This window comes from Struthio camelus, chromosome 1, assembly GCF_040807025.1.
Source record: "Struthio camelus isolate bStrCam1 chromosome 1, bStrCam1.hap1, whole genome shotgun sequence".
Classification (NCBI taxonomy): domain Eukaryota; kingdom Metazoa; phylum Chordata; class Aves; order Struthioniformes; family Struthionidae; genus Struthio; species Struthio camelus.
The window spans coordinates 148,991,282-149,012,157 of record NC_090942.1 but is presented as its reverse complement, the minus strand read 5'-3'; the positions used below and the strand labels follow the sequence as shown (position 1 = coordinate 149,012,157).

Genomic DNA, 20,876 nt, shown 5'->3' with positions numbered 1-20,876 from the left:
AAAAGGGATGGCTAAAAAGAATCCAATTTTCAAATGTTTAGCCCTAAAAGGATGGAGCCTTTATATTCAGAAACTAGTGGCATGAAGAATGGGTCAGCTACAATATACTACTTTAAACTACCTAAAATCATATGCAAAAATAATTTCTTCATATTGAAGATATGATTTAACCTCACCAACATTCAAACTATTAAAATTTACCTGAACTAACCAAACATAGGTTGATTGACCTCAGTTGTAATAAAATTCTTTTTCTTCCTCCTTCTCATCATGCCTTCACAATCTCAGATGGTTACAATTTTATGAAGGCTTTCTGCAAAATTAAGTAAATCTTCTCTTAAATATTTTCTACATAATTCTTTAATATTTCACTAATCCAAAAGAGATTTCATAGGCAAACCAAAGTTAAAAATTGAAACAGCTATTTCAGACTTACTGTTAGCTACGTAAGCCTACAACTCAGATCTCAAAACTAAACCAGGGACTGTCTCACTTTTAATAAGAGTAACATTATTTTTGAATGAGATATAGTAACACATTTTCTTTCTTTACATCTTATTTTATTCCACAAGTGAATTTATCTTTAAGAAAACTCAGTTCATCTTCAGAAAGATTTAAGTTTATCACGGAATTGACCACATGATAATTGGTTTCAATAAATCTAAACAACATACATTACCAATGAACTAAATACTATTAATAAGCTATTCTCTCATTAGTGTAACAACTCAAATTTCATCTGGGAAAGTTACAGGGAAGTCTTCAAACAAAACTGTTTATGCTGCTATGGCAATCTTTAATTATTAATCTTAATGCTTAAACTTAAGCATTAATCTTAATGCTTAGTGCGCTCTGCAACATTTTGCTTCTTCAGTTATTTTACAAAGGCTGGTTGGCGGCATATTCTTTACCTAACCCATACCTCCAATATAGGAGTTAAAGTTATAACTTAGCAGTTTAAATTCTCAAGTTATCACCAGCAGAATAGTTATCTGACAACCACAGTCAGATATGCTTCTGTCTGCACGGGTAGGTAGGGGTTTACCATCTTCTGTTCAAATTTATCATATCCATCCATCCACACAGCTACTAACATAACTACATCTCTTCACTTCTTAATTCATCCAAAAGTTATCCGCACTAGAAGGAAAAATACCAGTAGCTTTTAACCTAGATCATTTGACAGCAAAACTGAGGGAGGGCAAGACAAGCAGCTGAAGACAATAACTTCTTAAAACACCTCAGCTTGGTTTTTTTTTTTTTTTTAAAAAACACCTTAAAACAAAAAAAAAAACCACACTAAATATTTTCTTAACACTTGTTTCAGCAGCTGTTGCAGGGAACATTGCAAGCTTCTACCTCCTAGATGAAGGACCCTGAAGTATATCAACTGAGTATTTTCAAGGACTTCTGTTGAGTCAACCAGCTTTAGAAAAGGTAGATATAGAAGATATAGTCAGGAGAGGGTTCAGATCTAAGAACACAAAACAGGCTTCCAACACAACTTGGCAAGAGTCTACTGTTACGAGCAGCACACACTCCTGTGAGCAGCAGAACTAATGCACTCTAATTTCCTAGAGATTTTTCTATTCTGTTCCCTTTCTCCCTCCCCTCCCACTGCAGGACACATCCACTGGACAAAAAACAGTGGATTTGGACTTGGCCAAATATGCATCTAATATGTCAGCAAGCCATCACCATAGAATACACAGTGGATTCAAAAGCTAGAGGGAAAGACAAAACACAATCACATACACCTGATTTCCTTCAGAAACAAGGCTAAATATGCCCTTGAAATTATTTCACACTAACAAAGAATACAATTCTTCCAGGGTATACAATTCTTCAAGGGTATTTGCTTCCTTCCATCCCCCTGTTCAAAAGACAGCCATCAGCGCAGCTCATCTTATTGGTATTCAGCGGAAATACAGAATGAATAGTTGCATAGACATTTGTAGCACTTCTCAATATGTGGTTGGGTGCTTAATCTTTAAAAGTTTTTTTGTGAACAAAAATTGTTTAAATTGATGCTCAAATACTCATGCACAGAATAAGATGGCAAGAGTCAATCCTCTATTTATGTATGCCTATATATACATACACACACACACACCCCTTTACGAACATGAATAGAAAACAAACAGAAAATTGGAGCTGGACAAGAGCTTTCAAGTTTTGAGGTTCTTTTCTTTTGGGGAGCTGCAAAACTGTTTTGGGGTAAGAATATGAAAGAAAAAGATAGCGAGGAGAGAGTTCAGAGAACAGCAATATTTAGAGAGAAAAAAAGAGAAGACAGAGAGAGAGAAGACAAGACCTGGCCAAACTTTATCCTTTTACTGAGTCATCCTTCTATCAGCATTTCTAAATCTGAACTTAAATCATTTGATCAAGAAATTACATTAAAGGTAGAAAAATATCACTCGCTACAATTTTAGAGGCGGTTATAAAACAAAATTTTTTCCAAAGCTCTGACTGCTTTTAATTACTTTTGCGCACACACCACAAATTTAGATTTAATCCTCTCACTTAATAGCCCTTAAAGGGTGAAACTTTCAGCTAGGCTCTCCTCGCAACAAAAGCCCAGTTCGTTTCGACTGCTGTTGCTAATGACACGTATCTCAACAACATCTCACTGAATTGACACAGGTAATTTTCATCTGCCTCCTCATGTATGGCCTCTAAAGTAAGTTTTAGTGTAATTAGCTTTACTAATATCAGAAAAACAAGAATCGGCATCATTTAAAAAACAAGCTCTCACTTATACATGAGGAAACCCCAGAAGCGTTATGTCACAACAATGATTTACCAGCATAATAGCTGAACTCCCTGCTAACACTAACCAGTTCTGACTGCAAAAGAAAATAGTATTCTCACGTCAACCGCATGCTCCTTGTTTATCTAAAGAAGTTTACGTTAAGACTATTTTTGCCTTTACTCTCTGTTCTACCGAGGAAACAGAGTAGCGGCATTGCTACTGAAACTTCAAGTAGGAAGCACATGACATTCAGACAATGATTAAGGTGAATTTAAAGCAACTTTGCCCATAAGAACGCAATACTGAGCGTCTTAAATCATATAAAATGCGATCAAATTACAGCAGATTTGAACCATAACCTATTTAACAGTTTTTAAAGCTGAGCTTTTACACACAGTTGTTGCCTCAGTTAAGCTGTTAAATTTTTCAAGAAATAAAAATTAACTGACCCCAAGCAGGACTATATAAATGCTACACAGCTATACTTAAAGTCACTGAGCTGGCTCTATAGTTTTATGCTTTGAAAAAAAAAGCATTGAGCTAATGCGTTTTCTGTAAAAAATTGAATAGGACTCAGCTTTAAGGGAAAATTACACTTCTGGACAGAAGTCTCTGAAACCTCTAAAATTTTAGATCTACAAATACACGGAATATTGAAGACATTTCTAAACAACCAGTAGTGATGTGTGTTAAACGGCTAGCTCTTCCACTTATTTTTCTTTTTAAACGTGTTCATATGTGCACACACACACAAAGTCATTAAATGCCTGTAAGGACTTGGAGCGACGATAATGAAAACTTTTTCCTCACAGAAGGAGTCCTATCAAGAACAGTAAGTCATTATAAAGAACTAAGAACCATGTCAAACAACTACGTTTTCATAAATTCAAACTACGTTTTCATAAATTCAATTGTGCCTTGTAGGCATCGGGGCAAGTTACAATTAAACCCAAACCAGAAGCTCAGTTAAAACTGATTAGAGTTTTAAACAGGCATTATTTCCTGAGGACATCATCCCTGTAGAATTGCTTAAAATTTAACTTTCAGTGTAGTATTAATAGTGTCATTAGTCTAGCGTCCAATAGTCTAAGCATAAAAAAGGCCTTTCTAAAAGAGAGCAAGAATTTCATTAAAACAATGATATGATTGCAGGTGAAGAGGATACAAGAGAGAAAAATCTTTCTTCAGTATTCGTGCTCCTGTCCAGCATTTTTCCTTCTCAAGTCCAATGTGCTCAAGAAATAAGCTTCCCGAGTTCCTAATTTCTAGTTTTCAGGCAACTTTTTCCATTTTCTTTCAACTACAGAGGACCCTGCATAATGATCAGTTGCTTCCCTGCTACTTCCACCAACTCCTCTGAATGGCACAACACCCCAGGAAAAAAGGGCAAGGAGGACTAGATGTAATTGCCTGCAGAGCGCAAAGGTAGTAGATCTCCGAGTATGTGGATAAGCTTCTAGGGCGATAAGGAAGTAATGCACATGACCTTTTGAGTACCAATAACATTCTTTTTGTTGATAAAAGATTAATATTAGAGGCAAAAACATAGGCTACTACATAAGAAATTGAAGTTCAGAACCTTTCTGGTAGGAGATTTTGAAATTCTCATCTCTGCTATATGCAGGACCAGACTTTGTCAGAGAAGAAAAACCTCAATTCATGTCTGAGAAAACATGTACAGAACTGGGTTCAGCTTTACCGGGAACTGGGGAAATTTCTGGAATAAGAGGTGCCTATATAAAATGGATGTTCTCCATCTAAACTGAAATTAAACCAAGAACACAGAATTAAGAAGTCATAAGAGTTTTCTCTGAAGGAGGAGCAGGAGTAGACAGCTGCATAAAAGCCCAGGGTATGAAACAACACATCTTTTAGGGGTAATCTTAGGGACCTCACATTATCAAATAAGAGACAGAACAGAAGCTGGCAAAATTCAAGAAAATGAAAACAAAGAGCAAGTAGAGTCCCCTTCATACAGGGAGCAGAGAAACAGAAAATCAGAAGTAATTTACACACGTCTCTAAGTAAGTGTTAAGTATTTTTGAAACGAGAAAAAATAGAGAAAATGCAATGCCTGGCTTTAAATGAGGTTGCTGACAAAACAGCCTCTACACATACTTTGCCCTCCTTCCACTCTCGATGGGACATTAATACCAAAGTACAAACCCTAAGAGAGCGGAGGCCTTTACAAAAACGGAAGAAAATTATTCAAGTTATTAGAGTCGTTTGTGGGAAACCATTAAAAAGGAGAAAAGTGCTTGACTTACTCTCCAGACACTACACCCACACTACTGGCTTTAGTATAGAAAAGAATGGGATGCTCCCATACAAGAACTTCCTTCTACAAGTGATGCATCAAAATATCTGTCTCAAATCATAAAGTACTGGATCATGATGCTATAGAGCAAATCAGTGTCAACAAATTACTGCAATCGGACAATATGCACTTTAAGAACCTAAGGAAATAAAGCATAAGATTGTGAACTATTACCTTTAGCAGTAGTCTCACTTTAAATTATCTTTTTAATAGTTATACCAGTTTTCTCTGGAAACATGCAAACCAGGGTGCTTAGTATCTACACTGAACAAATTGATAAGAACCATAATAAAGAGCAGAATTATCAGGTACATGAATAATACTATACATTGAGTAAGTCAGCACAGCATTTGTAAATAGCAAGTTACACGTCACAAATCTTTTGGGACAGTTCTCTGAAGAGGTCAGCCACATGGACAAGGGATCTCTTGCTGAATGTTTTTTGAAATACGAGATTACTTTCATCAAAGGGCTCCTAGAGAAGATAAGCAGATCAGCACAGGAGAAGAAATAAATCCTTAGAAATGATAGGGACGCACCTGGACGACAAGAAACAAGGGGTATGAATAAATAGCCAGTTTACACTGGGGGGTGACAATACCAGCAAGTCCTACAGAAACCTGTGTAAAAACCCAAGCTGGAGACAAATAGTGAGGTGATAAAGTCTGTTGATATTACAGTAGAGAAGATGAGAGCCAACTGCAAAAACGTCCAGACAATCAGACAAGAAGCACGTGAGCAATAAAATGGTAGATGTACATTGATGAGCAAGGGAAATAAAATCCCAGTTTTCCTTGCTAAAAGGGCTCCAAGCAACTTTCCACGCAGCAGTAAGAGCTTGGTACCACAGTAGAGTAGTTGTTTGAAGAAGCTGATCCACTGTTCACAGCAGTTGCAAAAGCAGAGTATCAAGACAGACAGACAACTTTGAGATCATTATGCCACCTCGTAGAACCCATGAGATCCCCACAGCTACAGTCTTATATGCAGTTCTTGCCTTCCCAACCCACCTTCCCCAGCACAAAAATACAGCAGGAAAAAGTCACGGGAAGAACAAGTGTTTGGAATAGCTTCTGCATGCAAAGAAGTTGCATAAAGTAAGATCTTCAGCCTGGGAAAGAGACAACTGGGGAAGGTAGGAGAATATGACAAGAGTATTAAAAAAGAAAAAGAAAGAAGGGGAAAAAAAAAAAGCAGTGTCAGGAGAAAGACAAGTAAGGAACAACTGCTTACCATCTCTTCCAGTATAAGAGCAACAAGGGCATCAGGTGAAACTAGTAGACACACTGCTCCATATCATCACCTCTGGCTCCAAGTATACAGACTACAGATACAGTAACTATTATACACATAGCACTCAACTCTTCATTAAGCTAGTGCTACTTAATACTGTTGCAGCCAGGATATTGGACTAGACTATCCTTTAGCCCAACTCAATATAGCCAACCTTAAGTATATCAAGACTAAGAAAAACAAACCCAAGAAAATAAGATACTGCCCTATTTTCTGCAGTTTCATACAACAGCTTCAAAAGTTTTCCTCTTTTTCTCCCCACACCTAGGGAAGAACACCTGGGCTTCTATTCAATCCAATTGTACTCCTAAAACACAATTTTTAGGAAGAATCAAGAAGAACAGGTTAACAAACACACAAGGGATGGGTGGGAGTGTTTAAAGGAGCATTCACGTGAAGAAGAGGTCTGAATAGCTCAAGGCTGAAACCAGGTAAGAACTGAATGTGAAATAGATGAACTCTAGCAAGCTAGAAAGAAGGATAAAAATTCATTAAAGTCAAATAATGACTTAAATATGTTTTCATTGCTAGCTTATGCATTTTTGCAGAATTGAGTGCAGTAAGACCATTCCAAGAAATTATAGCTTCTCTGTCCTGTTTTGGCAGAGTACTGATCTTGGCATAAATTAGAATTGGGGAAAGCATTTCCCTTCTCTGAACTCATGGCAGGATGAAGAAATAAAAGGAGAAGAGGAAAAAAAAAAGAGACATAAGAAGTACTGCTTCTCAACACATTTAGTGAACTGTTTTTTTGCCTGTTCTCAAAATCCCTCAGCCCTCATGGGGAAGGGATGTCACAAGGCCCACTGACCTAGATTAGTCGGTTGAAGTTCAATAGTATGACCCTCCACATGTCTCCAGCAAAATAAGGTTGTCTTATAGCACTTCTAAAACATACAGTCTGCAGTATCTAGTGTCTAGATACTGTTTTCACAGTATAAGACTGGGAACCCTTAAACTGAACCGAAGTAGTTCAGATTACTGACCTGAAACACAGTAAGTCTTATCTACTTTGTAGCAAGTGAAGAGATAGACTTTGAATTGCTTTTAGGTATTTTCTGTAGAGCATCTCCAACCTCATGCAGACAATTTTAAAACAAACATAAATTAAAATGGATTGTACTCTGCCTTACTAATGTAAGAATCTAAGAAAGAATTCTCTTTTTCAACAAATGAGTAGGTGCTCTATGCTTTTGTCAGACAGTTGATGGTCAAACGTTCAAGGGTTCATGTTTTAGGAAGGATGACATAAGAAAAGCTTAAACAGATTTCCTTGTTTTAAGAAAAACTTATGCAAAGTGGCAAAATTGAAGTGACTTATTTTGAAAAAATATAGAGAATCATAACGCATAAAAACTAGAGCGACTCAAAAGGTAGCTGGTTAGCTATATTTCTGACAAATACAAAAAAAAGTTACCTGAAATTATGAAGCCATCTGTAACACTGTTCTATAGATAAAATATGCATGCATTTGTAATGTTCTTTATGGATTTGCCTGTCAACTAGTTAATTCCAATTAAGGTGATGCAAACTTCAAGCACAAATGGTAACGAGAAACAAGGAATAAGAATTTATTACAGAAAGGCTTTGTACAGGATTTCTAGAATAAGTATCCATATGTGCCAAAATGCCATGATATATACAAGGACTAAAGTAAATATAAGAAAGCAAACCTTTCCTTTCTGCAAGCTCCAAACACATATACATCCCTTTTTTTCCAAACGACTGGTTTTCCAATTTTTAAGAAATTAATAGGGGGGCAGGGGAATAGCGAGCTTAAAGGACAGCTCTTGTTCCAAACACCTTTATGAGTTGGAAGAAATTTGATAAAATACTTGGCATTTAGAATACCATTTTGTAATTTTTTTTATTTTACTCTCCAACAACAAATACTAAATACAAATATAAACAAAAACATGACCTGCAGGTTACATCTGTTGAAAACATTCAGTTCTCCACCTCCTTGCACTGTAAAAGCAATTCTTCTCATTCTTCTTACACTGCAAAATTCTCTCTGTCCCTATACTAGGGTGACAGCAAATCCATCTGTCCTGCTGTCCTTAAGAAAAGGTGACAAGCCAGTTGGCATGGAGCGGAGGAGAGCAGATTAGGGACTGATCTGTGGCTCATCAGAAACATATTGAATAGCCTCCCTAGCAAACAGGGCTACACAGATGCACAGACTCTGGCTCTGAAGAGACAACACTTTTTCCAAGTGTTTCTCAGTGAGGGGCTAAGTAAAGGGGCGCAACAGATGTCTCCAAAGTTTCTACATGCAAACATCTGAGGCAGGCAACACAATGCACCAAAACTGTAACACAAACCCCTGAAGAGAAGCTTCTTCTGATCTGCTATTTTCAACTTGGACCATTTTAGACAACGAACTGCAGTTCATCTGCACCGTCTTCAACTGGCTTCAGTATCAAAATCAGTATTTTGATAAGCCATAAAGCCACAGACTAAGATGTGATCATACAGACCATTCTTCCACATCCATCACAGGTAAGAGAGATTACTGTCAGCAGAAGTCAGGATGGACAATTAACTGAACTACCATTTGAACCTTCTCCGATGAGTCACACAAACTTACCTGCCAGACCAAAAAGTCAAGAAGAAAAATCACCTATGTGTTTCTATTAAACCTCAACTGCCTGAAGAAAATTCAGGCTTCAGAAACTAAGTAATTTATTTTTAGTTTCCACAGCTGAAAAGAAACATTCTGAAAACGTCTTAACATCTCACTGCATCTCTGCATTTGTTCCAACCAAGTCAGTTCATCATTCCTTGAAGTAGCATGAAAGGTGCAAATTAACTCCTCAAGTCATGAATCTAATTAAATATGAAGGTAATAATAGTAAGTGATGTTTAACTTAAACTGTGCAGTTAATCACTTATCAAAATTATTCCACTAATCTAACAGATGCACCTGTCAACAAGTACATTTGATCCAATTACTTCCCGATGCCACAAGTAGCGATCAACATAGAATATGTAATGCTTCAGTGAGAATTACTGAAACAGCCATAATACCTGGTTGTTTGCCCCATACCCAACTCTCAACGATCGACTTGGCCCTGTAAGTGGGCAGCGGAGTCTCTTCTTCATCTTTCTTGTCTTTGTCGTTTTGCTCTTCTTTCTTTGAAGCACTTTGGCATTCAGTGCTATCATCTAAAGGAGAGAAGAAGGAAAAAAAACACCACCAGTTAAGCTACTTATCCCCTGGATTCAATTGTAGATCAAAAATGTAAAGACAAAAATCTGAGCCCACAGATTTACAGCAATATTGTCTGTCATTAAGAGCGCGGGGCGGGGGGAAAAGTAGTATGCATCATGATAACTGTCACAGGTGCTAAACTTCACAACACAGTGACCTTAGAATCGAGAAATGACTGCTGCAATCTCCCAAGAAGGATGAACTTTTAAAAACCATACCAACACATAAGGTTGGTCTGCCAAAGAACGCACTTGAGTCAGATTTTGCTCCCAACTACTCACATATATTTCAGTAGTATTTTCTTATTTTCACATTCTATTTCCAACATGAAAAAGACAGCAACTGCCTTAATTTCAAAATCAAGGAGAGCTTTATATTGGCATATATGTTAATTTTAATGCAGCAGTATTTCAACATCTGTAACGTATCTACCATCTTAGTAATTATCAGCAAGCGATGACAATAATATCGCCACTTTCTGCCCAAGCAGAACTGTTCACAACGGCATTTGCAATCTTTATAAGATTTCTTTCATAAAAACAGGAAACGGACATTAGTCACTTACGTCTGTAATCAAACACTGGATGAAAGCCCTAATCTTCCAAACACAGTAAAAACAGACAGCTACACGTCCCTCCTTATTCATATTGGAGATATGGATTTCCATATCCACACCTCCAGCCAATTTAACACACAAGAACGCCTTGCAATTCAGGGCCACATTGACAACTGCTTTTCTCACTATCCAATAGCCCTCTTTTCTAAACACTTCCCCAAAAAGTTCTCAACTCCAGCACTTGCAACCTTTCCCCTTCCCCAAAACAAACAGATATGCTGCTCTAATTACACATGTATCACATTAAGAGATTAGCCTCAGCCATTTTTACCAGGCTCTTAACAATTACTGCTCCTCCATTTCTATCTGCCAACATAACTCTACACAGACTCAGGATCCTAAGTGTCCTGTCACAACAATTCAGGCAAGCATTAGAAATTTTTTTCCCTACTCAATTCCCCCTCCCCCCACATACAACATAAGTATTTGTGTCAGCATATTTCAGAAGGTATTAACAATGGATTACAGCTGCAGCCAGACACAGCATATCTGATTGCAGCCTGCCTGAGACAGACAGACCCCCCTCAGAAATTATGACCTCTTATTACTTAAAAACATACCAAATACTTGATATCACAATATAGAAAGACATTCAGCCACTCTTACCACTTGGTCTGAAAAAATAACTAACTAACTTGGTTTGAACTGGATCTGCGATTGTCTACAGTCAACCAAATTTTTAACAAATAGGCAATTATAACTCTCAAACAAAACTTCTGTAAGCTGCCTTAATTACACAGGTTTTAAGTTAAAGCCAGTGTCTCCTAACCTAGAACATGCACTAGCACTCGGGAGGTAGCAGCTGAAGACAATAAAGAGGAGATTAAAAAAAAAAAAAAAAAGAAAGCAAAAGAGAGAGACAGAACCACAGCATACAATTTGCAATTGAAATTGTGGGGTAAGGAAGGGATAGCAGAGGTCACTTGAGAACAGGAAAAAACAGTTTGGATATTTCACTTTTAAGTGGAAGTCATACTGAGTATGGCTGTTTCTCAAACAACAACAGCCAAACAGTCCAGCAATCCTCACATGACACAACCAAAACGTAAATGAATCTAGCTGTTTCTGTCCCAAGGTACAAGTAAATAATACTCAAGGCACAGATTTCGTTATACAGCTAGAACAGTGACTAATGTCACTGTTACTAGCGTCTACTGTTTAGTCCAAGTAGTTCAGAGTATCCTCACAGTAACGCTGTAACCTCACACTCACCCACACATCTAAAGACACACTCCACAAGGTCTGAGATTTTAGTCAGCGACCAGAAGGGCGCTGTGCCAAGATACTACAGGATCTTTCAGAGGCAGCTGCGGAACTTGCTATGTTTTCTAACAGATCCTTGGCAAAGCACAATAATAAAGGGTTATGAACTTATTTTGCTTAATTCCCCACTGCAAATACAGAAGGTTCCAGGTTATTTTTATATAACATAAGTACATTCAAATCCACAAGGAGGAATTTTTTGAATTTTCTGTATGAACAGTTGGAGAAATAAAGGGGGAGGAGCTGAGCCAAAAGTCACATTAAAAGCCCTGGTCAAATTGTTCCTTAAAGAATTTTCACTATGTTCGCACAAAGCTATTTGCCCATTAAGGTACAGAGGTGGTTTCAGCTGGTCTAGATTTAAAGCAGCAACACAAACTTCATAATCATGGAAGGTCAGCTGTGCTTAAAGAAAGGGAACCCTGAAAATTTTTCCGAAATAAGTGATTAGGAACAAGAACAGCTTTCCTCACAATAATAGTGGCTAAAAAATAGCCCAGCTGGGGAAAAAGAAAAGAGTAGGGAGAGCAACACATTAGCAGCATTGCAGCATCATACAGGACTGAAAGCATTTTATTATTTGTTACGACATTATTTTCCCCACGCAGCTAGTTACTACAACAGACTGAGCAATACAGTAAACTCACAGCCAGGGAGATATTTCCACACGATTACATCAAACAACACGTGAAGATCCTAACAAAGCGCTTTCCAAATCCCTTCTTCAGGGAAAGTGAACCTGGTGACTGACACTGACAAAAAAAACCTTTAAAGAAGGACATTCTAACGTAATACAGTATGAAACACAGCACAGTGGGGGTGGTGGAGGGGAGACTACTTGAGTGAAAAAAACATAGACCAAAATAACAAATAATAAGATAACTTTCAAAACAATACACACAAAAACAGCCAGCATTTTGACAGCCTGTTTTAACTACTTACTTTTTTTCCCCTCAGCCTGAAATGAGAATACTGAGGTAGAGGAAAACTACTGCGTAAGAGTTACCTGAAAGAACTGCCTCTTAACTACACTTTGGTTTATAATCTTATGCCTCCAAACTGAGGTATGCTTAGACAGTCAAAACCGAGCAACTAAAGTAACCATCCTCAACCACACCAAAGTACAGTAACTGGCCAAGTAAGTGTGGTCAGTCTTCTAAAACAAAATGAAGTTGCAAAATAAATTATCTTTGATCCTGCACTAAATGCAGTCACAGCAATAGCCTAATCCACTATAAACACAGGGTGAAAAGGAAGCAACTAAAGGCGGAACTTGCATTTCACATTCAGTGAAGACAACAACTACTACTGCATAGTTGCGTTAGGCATCTATTACAGTAAGATCCTGCGCTCTCTTGAATTCCAATGAACTCATATCGTCAGGAATTCTGAAGCAGAAGCAAAAAAACTGCAACCGTTTCCCAGCAGATGTTGCTGCAAATACCTTCGTCATTTACAAGGCAAAAAGCTATGCAGTGTGCTCTGCACATGGACTGCATCTTAAGTCCACTCTGAAACAGCATTCAGTAGTTTCAGACTAGGGAAATACTCTAAAACCAATTCAAAATAATCATTTGTTCTCTGTGTAAAACAGTAGACTAGGAGATATTAACATTAGCAGATGAAGCCCTAACAAGTCAAGCCATCTCTTATAGTTTCTTCCCATCACCCACAACTTCACAAGATCAGCAAATTCACTACAGTCAAAGTTTCTGCAGCAACCGCAAGCAGTCTGTTCAGGAGACCTTCCCCTAGACCTGATCACAGACACAGACCTGATCACACACACAGACAGACACATACTTTGAAGTCCAGCTTCTTCCAAGCTTCCGCAAAGTAAAAGATTGGGGGACCGAGTTGTTTCGGTTTTGCCTTAACTGATGACTATCCCACTAAACGGGACAATGAGGACTTAAGTGTTTGGGGTTTTTAATGCTATTTTACATGAGATTTCTTTTTTTAATAAAAATGTCAATTGCTAGTAATTTGTGAGGGAAGGATACACGCCTAATCATTCGCAAACCATGCTTACATAGACTTCCACGTGGAAAAATCCAGATGACAGAAGATTCTAGTCTCCTAATTCGAAACAAAAAATAAAGTTTATTTTCTTCCTTTTTAAATGTGTTTTTTAATTATCTACTGGATAAGCAAAAAAGCATTTTCCATTTAAGAAGTCAGACTGTCTAGTGGGATGACTAGTGACTTCCCTCTGTCCTGCAAACAGGATGTGATTATCCACAGCTCTCTGAATACTGAATGCTTGAGCCCCTGGGTACAGCCAGTATAGCTGGGCTAGGGGAGAGGGAGAGAAAAGAGGGAGAGAAAAGAAGTTCTTTATTCTTACAGAAGAAACGAGGCTCAAACCAGGAGTCGTCTTGCAAGCCTGTCCACTACTACAGTTTGGTCTGAACTGTGAACCACTACTACCGTGGTCTGAACAGTAGCCAGCATAGCCAACTCCCACATGCTGTTACTGCTGTTATAAAATTTGATTTCTGCTAGCCTCTCTGGGATCACTTTACGGCATTTGGATTTTATCATCTATTTGAAGATGCAACATTGAATGAGGCTGAAAGAGTCAACAAAACTAGGCTAAGAGACATAAAGGTCTGACATGGCAGAGGGAGGGGAGAAAGCCCACAGTGTTTTACCAAAGGCAGGTCAGAAGCATGAAGCTGATTCCTAATTTTGTATTTTTGTCCCGAAACTTGAATACAGCTAATTGAAACAGAAATTCTATACAGAAATTTGAGCAATAAAAAAATAAAAATAAAAAACCAAAAGAGATTAGTGTGGTTAACTGACGTCTTCAAAATTCATAGCAAGTTTCCTATCTTAGATAGAAATATCATCATTTAATACTTTTAATTAAAAAGTACAGAGCTTCTAGTATATAAAATGCTAATCTGATCCCAAATTTCCTAACGGCAGCCTGATAATTTTGCTGTGCTAGAAGTGCACCTGTATTTGTACATCACTACTGTCACAGCTGTGTCCTCAGAAGATACTTGCAAACATACAAACACATTCAGCTGAATGCATTAACCATCCATTTGAAATGCACTTGAAACACTATTAAGAAAAAACAGAGAGGTTATTCCTAACCAAATGTTCTTGCTAACAAGTAAAAAAAAGCAAAACAAAACAAAAAACCCACCCACAACATTTGCATACCCTCCCAGAGAGAAAAGGAATGCTTTTCATTATCAGTGGTATGTTCTTCTAGTCTATTGCCTTATTGATACCCACTGCAAGAATGAAGGGCCTCTTCTGAGCAGCCCAGTCAGCACTAATAGAGAGCTGCAGCATCGGTGAGAAAGAGGGGGACTACAACTCATGAGCCTAAATCAAAACTTCTTAAAACAGACACCATAAAAAGAAGAACCAGGTATAGCCACCTCTCTTACGTACACCTCTGTTATTTACCTCCAAATTAGTCAATATGGCTGCAAAATCCGAATACCGAGATTAAACTATATTGCTTTTAATATAAAAGCACTGGCATTCAGATACATCTAATTATTAGTATGCACTTTTCCTCTCCTCTTGAATTACATTTGTAAATCATTTACGTACACTTGAAATACACTTGATTTTAATGTTATGAAATTTAATTGGAGCTGCAAATTCAGAGGCACAAACTAAGCACTAATTTTTCTGGTTCCGTGACTCACTCTATTGCCTAATGGGATCAAATATACAATCTGATCCGCACTGACCAAAAACAGCCTTGATTAGCTGCTTCTTTTTAAAGTCCAAGTCTAGTAAGCAAGGTGATTATATTTTACAAACCCTGCAGGCCAGCATAACAGCTTTTAAGAAGGCTGACTTCACGGAAAGAGAATTTAAACATTAATTCTAAGAGTTAATAGCCTGAAAAGGCTATATGCAAATTTTTGAAGTGAACTGCTGTAGCTTGAAGGCTTTTTAATGGACAGGCGGTTTAGAAGTAGCTCTGTAGAAGAACGTAACACTCTCAGAAAGGAATGGATCTGATCTGTACTAAATGACTCCTATACTTCACCACTTCAAAGGAAAAAACGTTCAGCTTACTTGTGCCATTTAATTTAATTCATGCCTTAAATGTTTTAAGGAAACCTTTGCTTGCTTCAGAATGCCTCAGAAAAGCAGTGCATCGGTGTTATTTTTAAGAATGCAAAAACAAAATCAGAAATACAGGGTTTCTGGAGTCATCTTGTACATCATCTTTTCACATGCCTATGGTTCAGGATTAATGAATATTGAGAATAAGTACAGAGGACGAAGACTCTATGGAGTCTCCATGGAGACAATTTCAACTTTCAACCAGCAACGTCTTGCACTATTCCCACCCTATTATTGATGAGCTCAAAAATAAAGACCAGGCTGAATCATAATCTTTCAGATGGCACAAAATCATGGAACATCCAATGCTAAATATTAATAAAATTCTATGCCTTCTGTAATATTTTGAGCAAGCCTCTAGCCAAAGAGTTTAGCAAAATGCTGACAGACTCAGATAATGCTCACTTCTGAATAGATCTCTGTGTCTGTTCAGTGGTTATTTATACCTAGCCTACCATATGCAATCCTGGAAACAACAAGTGGCAGCCTTGTTTTTAAAAAAAAAAAAGAAAACAAATGTGAGAAAGCCTTGGAAAGCCTCATCACAGCTTAGACCACTGACACTGTAAGATAAGCAAAATATCTTATTTCTAAAGTAAATTGTCAGAACTCCTGCATTTTTAAAAGAAGAGTATCCTACAACCTTTAACATATTATAACTTGAAAGGGTCAAAAAGGTATATGCACATATATCCAATTTTGGGGAAAAAAATGGAAGTTCAAATCATGATTCAGAATAGGTATCACAAGTAGAGACGAACATGTCAAGTAACAGATTTGCTTAGCACTTCTGTTGTTTGACTTTATACAGCTCTCTAAATTTTGGATCAGAACTGACAGCTGGCATTTTCCTATGTAATTATACTTATTCTATGACATCTTTCTATAGGCTTATTAAAGTCCTACAGCACCATAACCAACAAAAAGCCTACTTATTTGTGGCTATTTAGCCATAAAGATATTGTAGTAGATTTAAGTCGTTTTCTGTCAGAGACCTGCACAGGTACAATTCTAAAAGTGATGTATAAGGATCTGGCCAGAATAAAAAGGAAATTAAATACCTGCTTTACAGATGAAATGGATGTGATTCATATATTCTCTTATTTTTAGAGAGGCTTGTTATCTTTTTGCTATATGAGAGCAAAATACATAGAAACATTATCCTACAATCATCATAACGCTTTTCTATCATAAGCTGTCCATGGAACAACCCTCCATTACAGCAAGTTTACAACGTCTTTTAGTACCATATAGTCCTAAGAAAAAAGTATTACACTTTCTCCATCCATTTCATGAGCAGCTGCTGTAGTAGCCATTTGATGGCATCAGCTGTATTTTCATCCAACATCAACAACACTCTTCAAAACAGCCAGCATCACAAGAAGGACAAAGAGAAGTTTTCTAGCCCTGAAGTCCTCAGGACCAGAATTACTACAGCATGCAGCCCCCCAACCTGTGAAGCTTATATTCTTGATAAAAATAACATATAATGCACTCTGCCCTCAAAGATTGATTATTTTGGCTTCTTTCCTGAAAAAAAAACAACTTTCTCCAGTCCAAAAGATATTTTTAAAAAGACTTTTTATAGGACAGAAATCATAGGTTAAAAAGAGATCTCCATAAGGAATTAAGCATTACTGATTTGAAATATCATGTCTATCCAACAATGCAGTTCAGCAAGCACCAGAAGCTGAAATAACAGTCCATTGCTACCAAACCAAGTATTTCCACTTCCCCTCCCACCCTCTCCTAGACAGAGTATCATTTATTTGGGGTCACATGCATTACTGATGAAACTCATCAAATAGTCTGCTAAGCCCATTTTTGCCAGGTTAGGGAAAAATCAAACCTTTTTCTTCTTTGACTGGGTTAGTTTCCTGTTCACTAAGGAGTCATAAGAGCACCACAACCAACACAAAGAAAAAGACAGGAGCAGGGCCACTCCATCTTGGCATAGCCCATCTTATCTAATTGCTCTGTGAAACAATATCCACCTCTACCAAAATACACATAATCTCTTCTGGATAGACACATTACTCTGCCCTTTGTAGGATTCTGAGTGTTTGACCTGCTCTGAAACAAACTAGGAGACTTAAAAAATAAAAGCAACATTCTTAGTTAGACTGTGGACAGCTTTTTAGTTGACCTTTTAATCACTATCCAGTTTGTAAACAATACTAGTAATAGTCATATTGCCTGTACCCCCTTTCTCTACCCCCTTCTTTTACACAAGAAGCTTTCAGCTATAAACACCTAAGTATAGCAAACACAAGTATACTCCCAAGCATCTCTTCTCATAACATGCTTAGATACGACATTTAGTTTCAAAAGGCTGGAACAGATTGAAGCCTTCATCTGCACTACACATTATCTTTCTGTACACTTTTAAGAAATCAGTTTCAATTCTGTTTAATTCAAAATATGAACACTGCCATAACGTATAGACGTGTGATGAGAAAGCACAGATTTGTTACAGTGCCAATTCTGAATTCCATTTTAACCATCATAGTGAAAAAGAGGAAAAAAATAGAAAGAAAAAAAAATCATACCTTTTCTCGGAGGTAGTTCACCACTTTGTGTTAATTCTGTTCCAGGATATACAATCTCCCCATCTTTTACCATTTCATTCCACAAGCCACAGAGTCCATCTCGTGTAAAAGCAAGCTGTTAAAAATAATACATAGATATATATGTATTTTTTTATATATAGATACACACCCACTGTATTTTTCCCAAGACAACTCAAGCTAACATTCAAAATACATTAGATTTTATATTTTGTCACAGAAGAAAGAAAGAACGTGTATTTAGCTGTCACACTGGTATATTCCTTGATTGGGGAGGGGGGCACATAGGGGAGATGAGTTTGCACACAATTCCTGAACAATTATACAGAGCACGTACATCTATGTTTGTGTCTCTCTGTGTGTAAAATATATATATATGATCACTAGCACCTCTGATTCTCTGTTCCACCCATACTAGCTATGTTATTCACAGAGTACAAGCGTCAAATGATAAGTTTGAAATAGGCTCAAATACAGCTAGATGAATTTCTTTTCAGTGAATAGTTCAAAACAGTCCAAAAGCACGGTTTGCTCAGCCCAGAACAACTCACACATTTGAGATGACTTCACATAATAATTAAGGGGGTGGAGGATCCCCCTCTTTCCCCAGAATGATCCACACATTCAAGATGACTTCATACGATAAACTGGCGGGAGAGGGGGGGTGATCCCCCTTTTCCCCTTTAGGAAAAGCTATCCAAAAAAACTCAGGCTAAACAAATTGACAAAACAGGGAAGCATAGAAGGAAGTCGCTACGGCACCTGTCTCCAAACCAGAAATTAAATAACTGGACACTCAATCAGAATACCTGACACTAAGGCCACAGGTTCATAAACATATTTAGCCAGTTCAAACTGGTCCTGCTGTGCAAAGCACCAGTCACAACCCTCTCTCTTCCTCCCAATTGCTACAGTGCTCCTCTCTCATGCAGACTAAGCATCTGAGTGATCATCTGCTGCACCAGACTGTGGAACTGAACAAGATTAAAACTAACTGGGCTCGGGGGAGGAGCGGAGGCTGGCTCGCTCTCAGCCCAGATCAACTCCCAATGCCTCTGACTTCGAAATCCAACAAATACTTGTGAGAAAACAAACAGCAGAATCATGATAGCTTGAACTGTCCATGAAACTACCTTCTATAATACTTTCCTCCTAATGATTTATCACTTTGGATCTTCTTCAAAGAATCCTAATGACCAGGATAACAAGTCTTCTCCTGATGTTGTTCTCTGCTTTGTAAAACACTGCAAAAACAAGTTTCTACACCCCAAGTGCATTCCACGAAAAACAGGCTACAATTGCAACCTCGTAACATCAAGGGTGAAAAAAGTAAATTAAATTGAAAAGCAAAACACCTTTAGCATACCAAAGTGGTGTACTGGAAAACGCTCAAAGCTTATTTGGAAGCATCTTTGTGTTATACAACCAAGTCAAAATACTTGGGATTTGAATGCAAGGAACAGATACAAAGATGCTACTTGCACCACTGCTTTAAAATCACACAGCGTGAACTATGCATTACTCAACTCATCTGCAATTTACCAATTATGTGGTACCAGATTGACACTGTGATTGTACTTTAATGAAGGTTACATTCCTTGTTCTTCTGAGCTAGACAGCACATAGGCCTCTTAGAGGGATTCAGTGTTTTGTTGTTGTTTATATCTGGCTCAAATAAAAAAAAAAAAAAATCAGAATAGCTTGAATTAAAGTTGCACTTCAACAAGGTAAAAATAAAAAAAAAAAAAAAAGAAACTATTCCATCATCAACTGAATTTCTTTCACTGTTCTAGGTCTATAAATTTTTCAAAAAGAGGTGTTCCCTGCCGTTCACTTTGTCTCTGACCAGAAGCAAACACATTCTACAGTGGGGAACTTAAGTCAATCTATACAATTTTCAAGATTTTCTTGATAAAATAGCCAAATATAACTGTTTCACTCTTTTTGGCTCCCATGTCATAGAAATGAAAGTTAACCTATGGCAGAATACAAGCTTGATTAACAGTGAGTGAGGCAACTCTCTAATCTGGATTGCAGAACAAATTATATTACAATTTTCAGAGATTTGGGACTTTTGTCTGTTCAACTGTCTTTTCACATATTTTATTTTACATTTTTAGATCACCCTGGTATGACGAATGATTCTCACCCCCTTAACCTTTACACTCTGAAGCCCTAAAGGCTTTTCATTCAAGGTTCTTCATAAGACAGCACTGTTTTATTTCAGAAAACATACTGCCTGTGTAAGCAGTGCTGTAAAATACAATCAAAAGAACTGTTTTCCCCGTTCTAACCTCTAATCCTTTCACATGGCACAAAGCTCACATACAAGTCTTTCAAGCATCTAAAGTAAACAAAATTTCTTCTGCACTGGGTTTGGCGTTCACATTCTTATCAAAGCCATTTCCGTGGCATGTTACATAAAGATAAAACAACCACCAAGATTACAGACCAGAGACAGTGTCATTCCCTCCTTCTATCACCCCCTCCCACCAAGCACTTCATATGGAAGCTTGGCTTATAAAGAAGCCTTTAAAAGAATAATTTTGCTGTTTATTCATATTTTAGTTAACATTTGGCTCCACAGTAGGGGAGGGGGCAAGATACGTTGTGTCTGAAGATAGGAACACTGGACATTTTTTGTAGCAATAGCCAAAAAAACTTCCTGAAAGGACGATTAAGAATCTGTATTTACAACCAATTCATGTATCGTAACTGATGGCAACTCACTTCTTATTATAAGA

The 20,876-nt window shown here is 37.5% G+C and overlaps 1 protein-coding gene across 1 annotated transcript in view; it reads right to left on the bottom strand.

The window, feature by feature from the left end:
- Positions 1-20,876, bottom strand: part of HERC2 (HECT and RLD domain containing E3 ubiquitin protein ligase 2) — a 119,738-nt gene that overhangs the window by 89,306 nt on the left and 9,556 nt on the right. Inside the window, exons 3-4 of the mRNA XM_068923146.1 lie at positions 18,115-18,229; positions 9,396-9,533 (exon numbers count right to left, since the gene is read on the bottom strand). Coding sequence (XP_068779247.1) covers positions 9,396-9,533; positions 18,115-18,229 — 253 coding nt within the window. The remainder of the gene's footprint in view (positions 1-9,395; positions 9,534-18,114; positions 18,230-20,876) is intronic.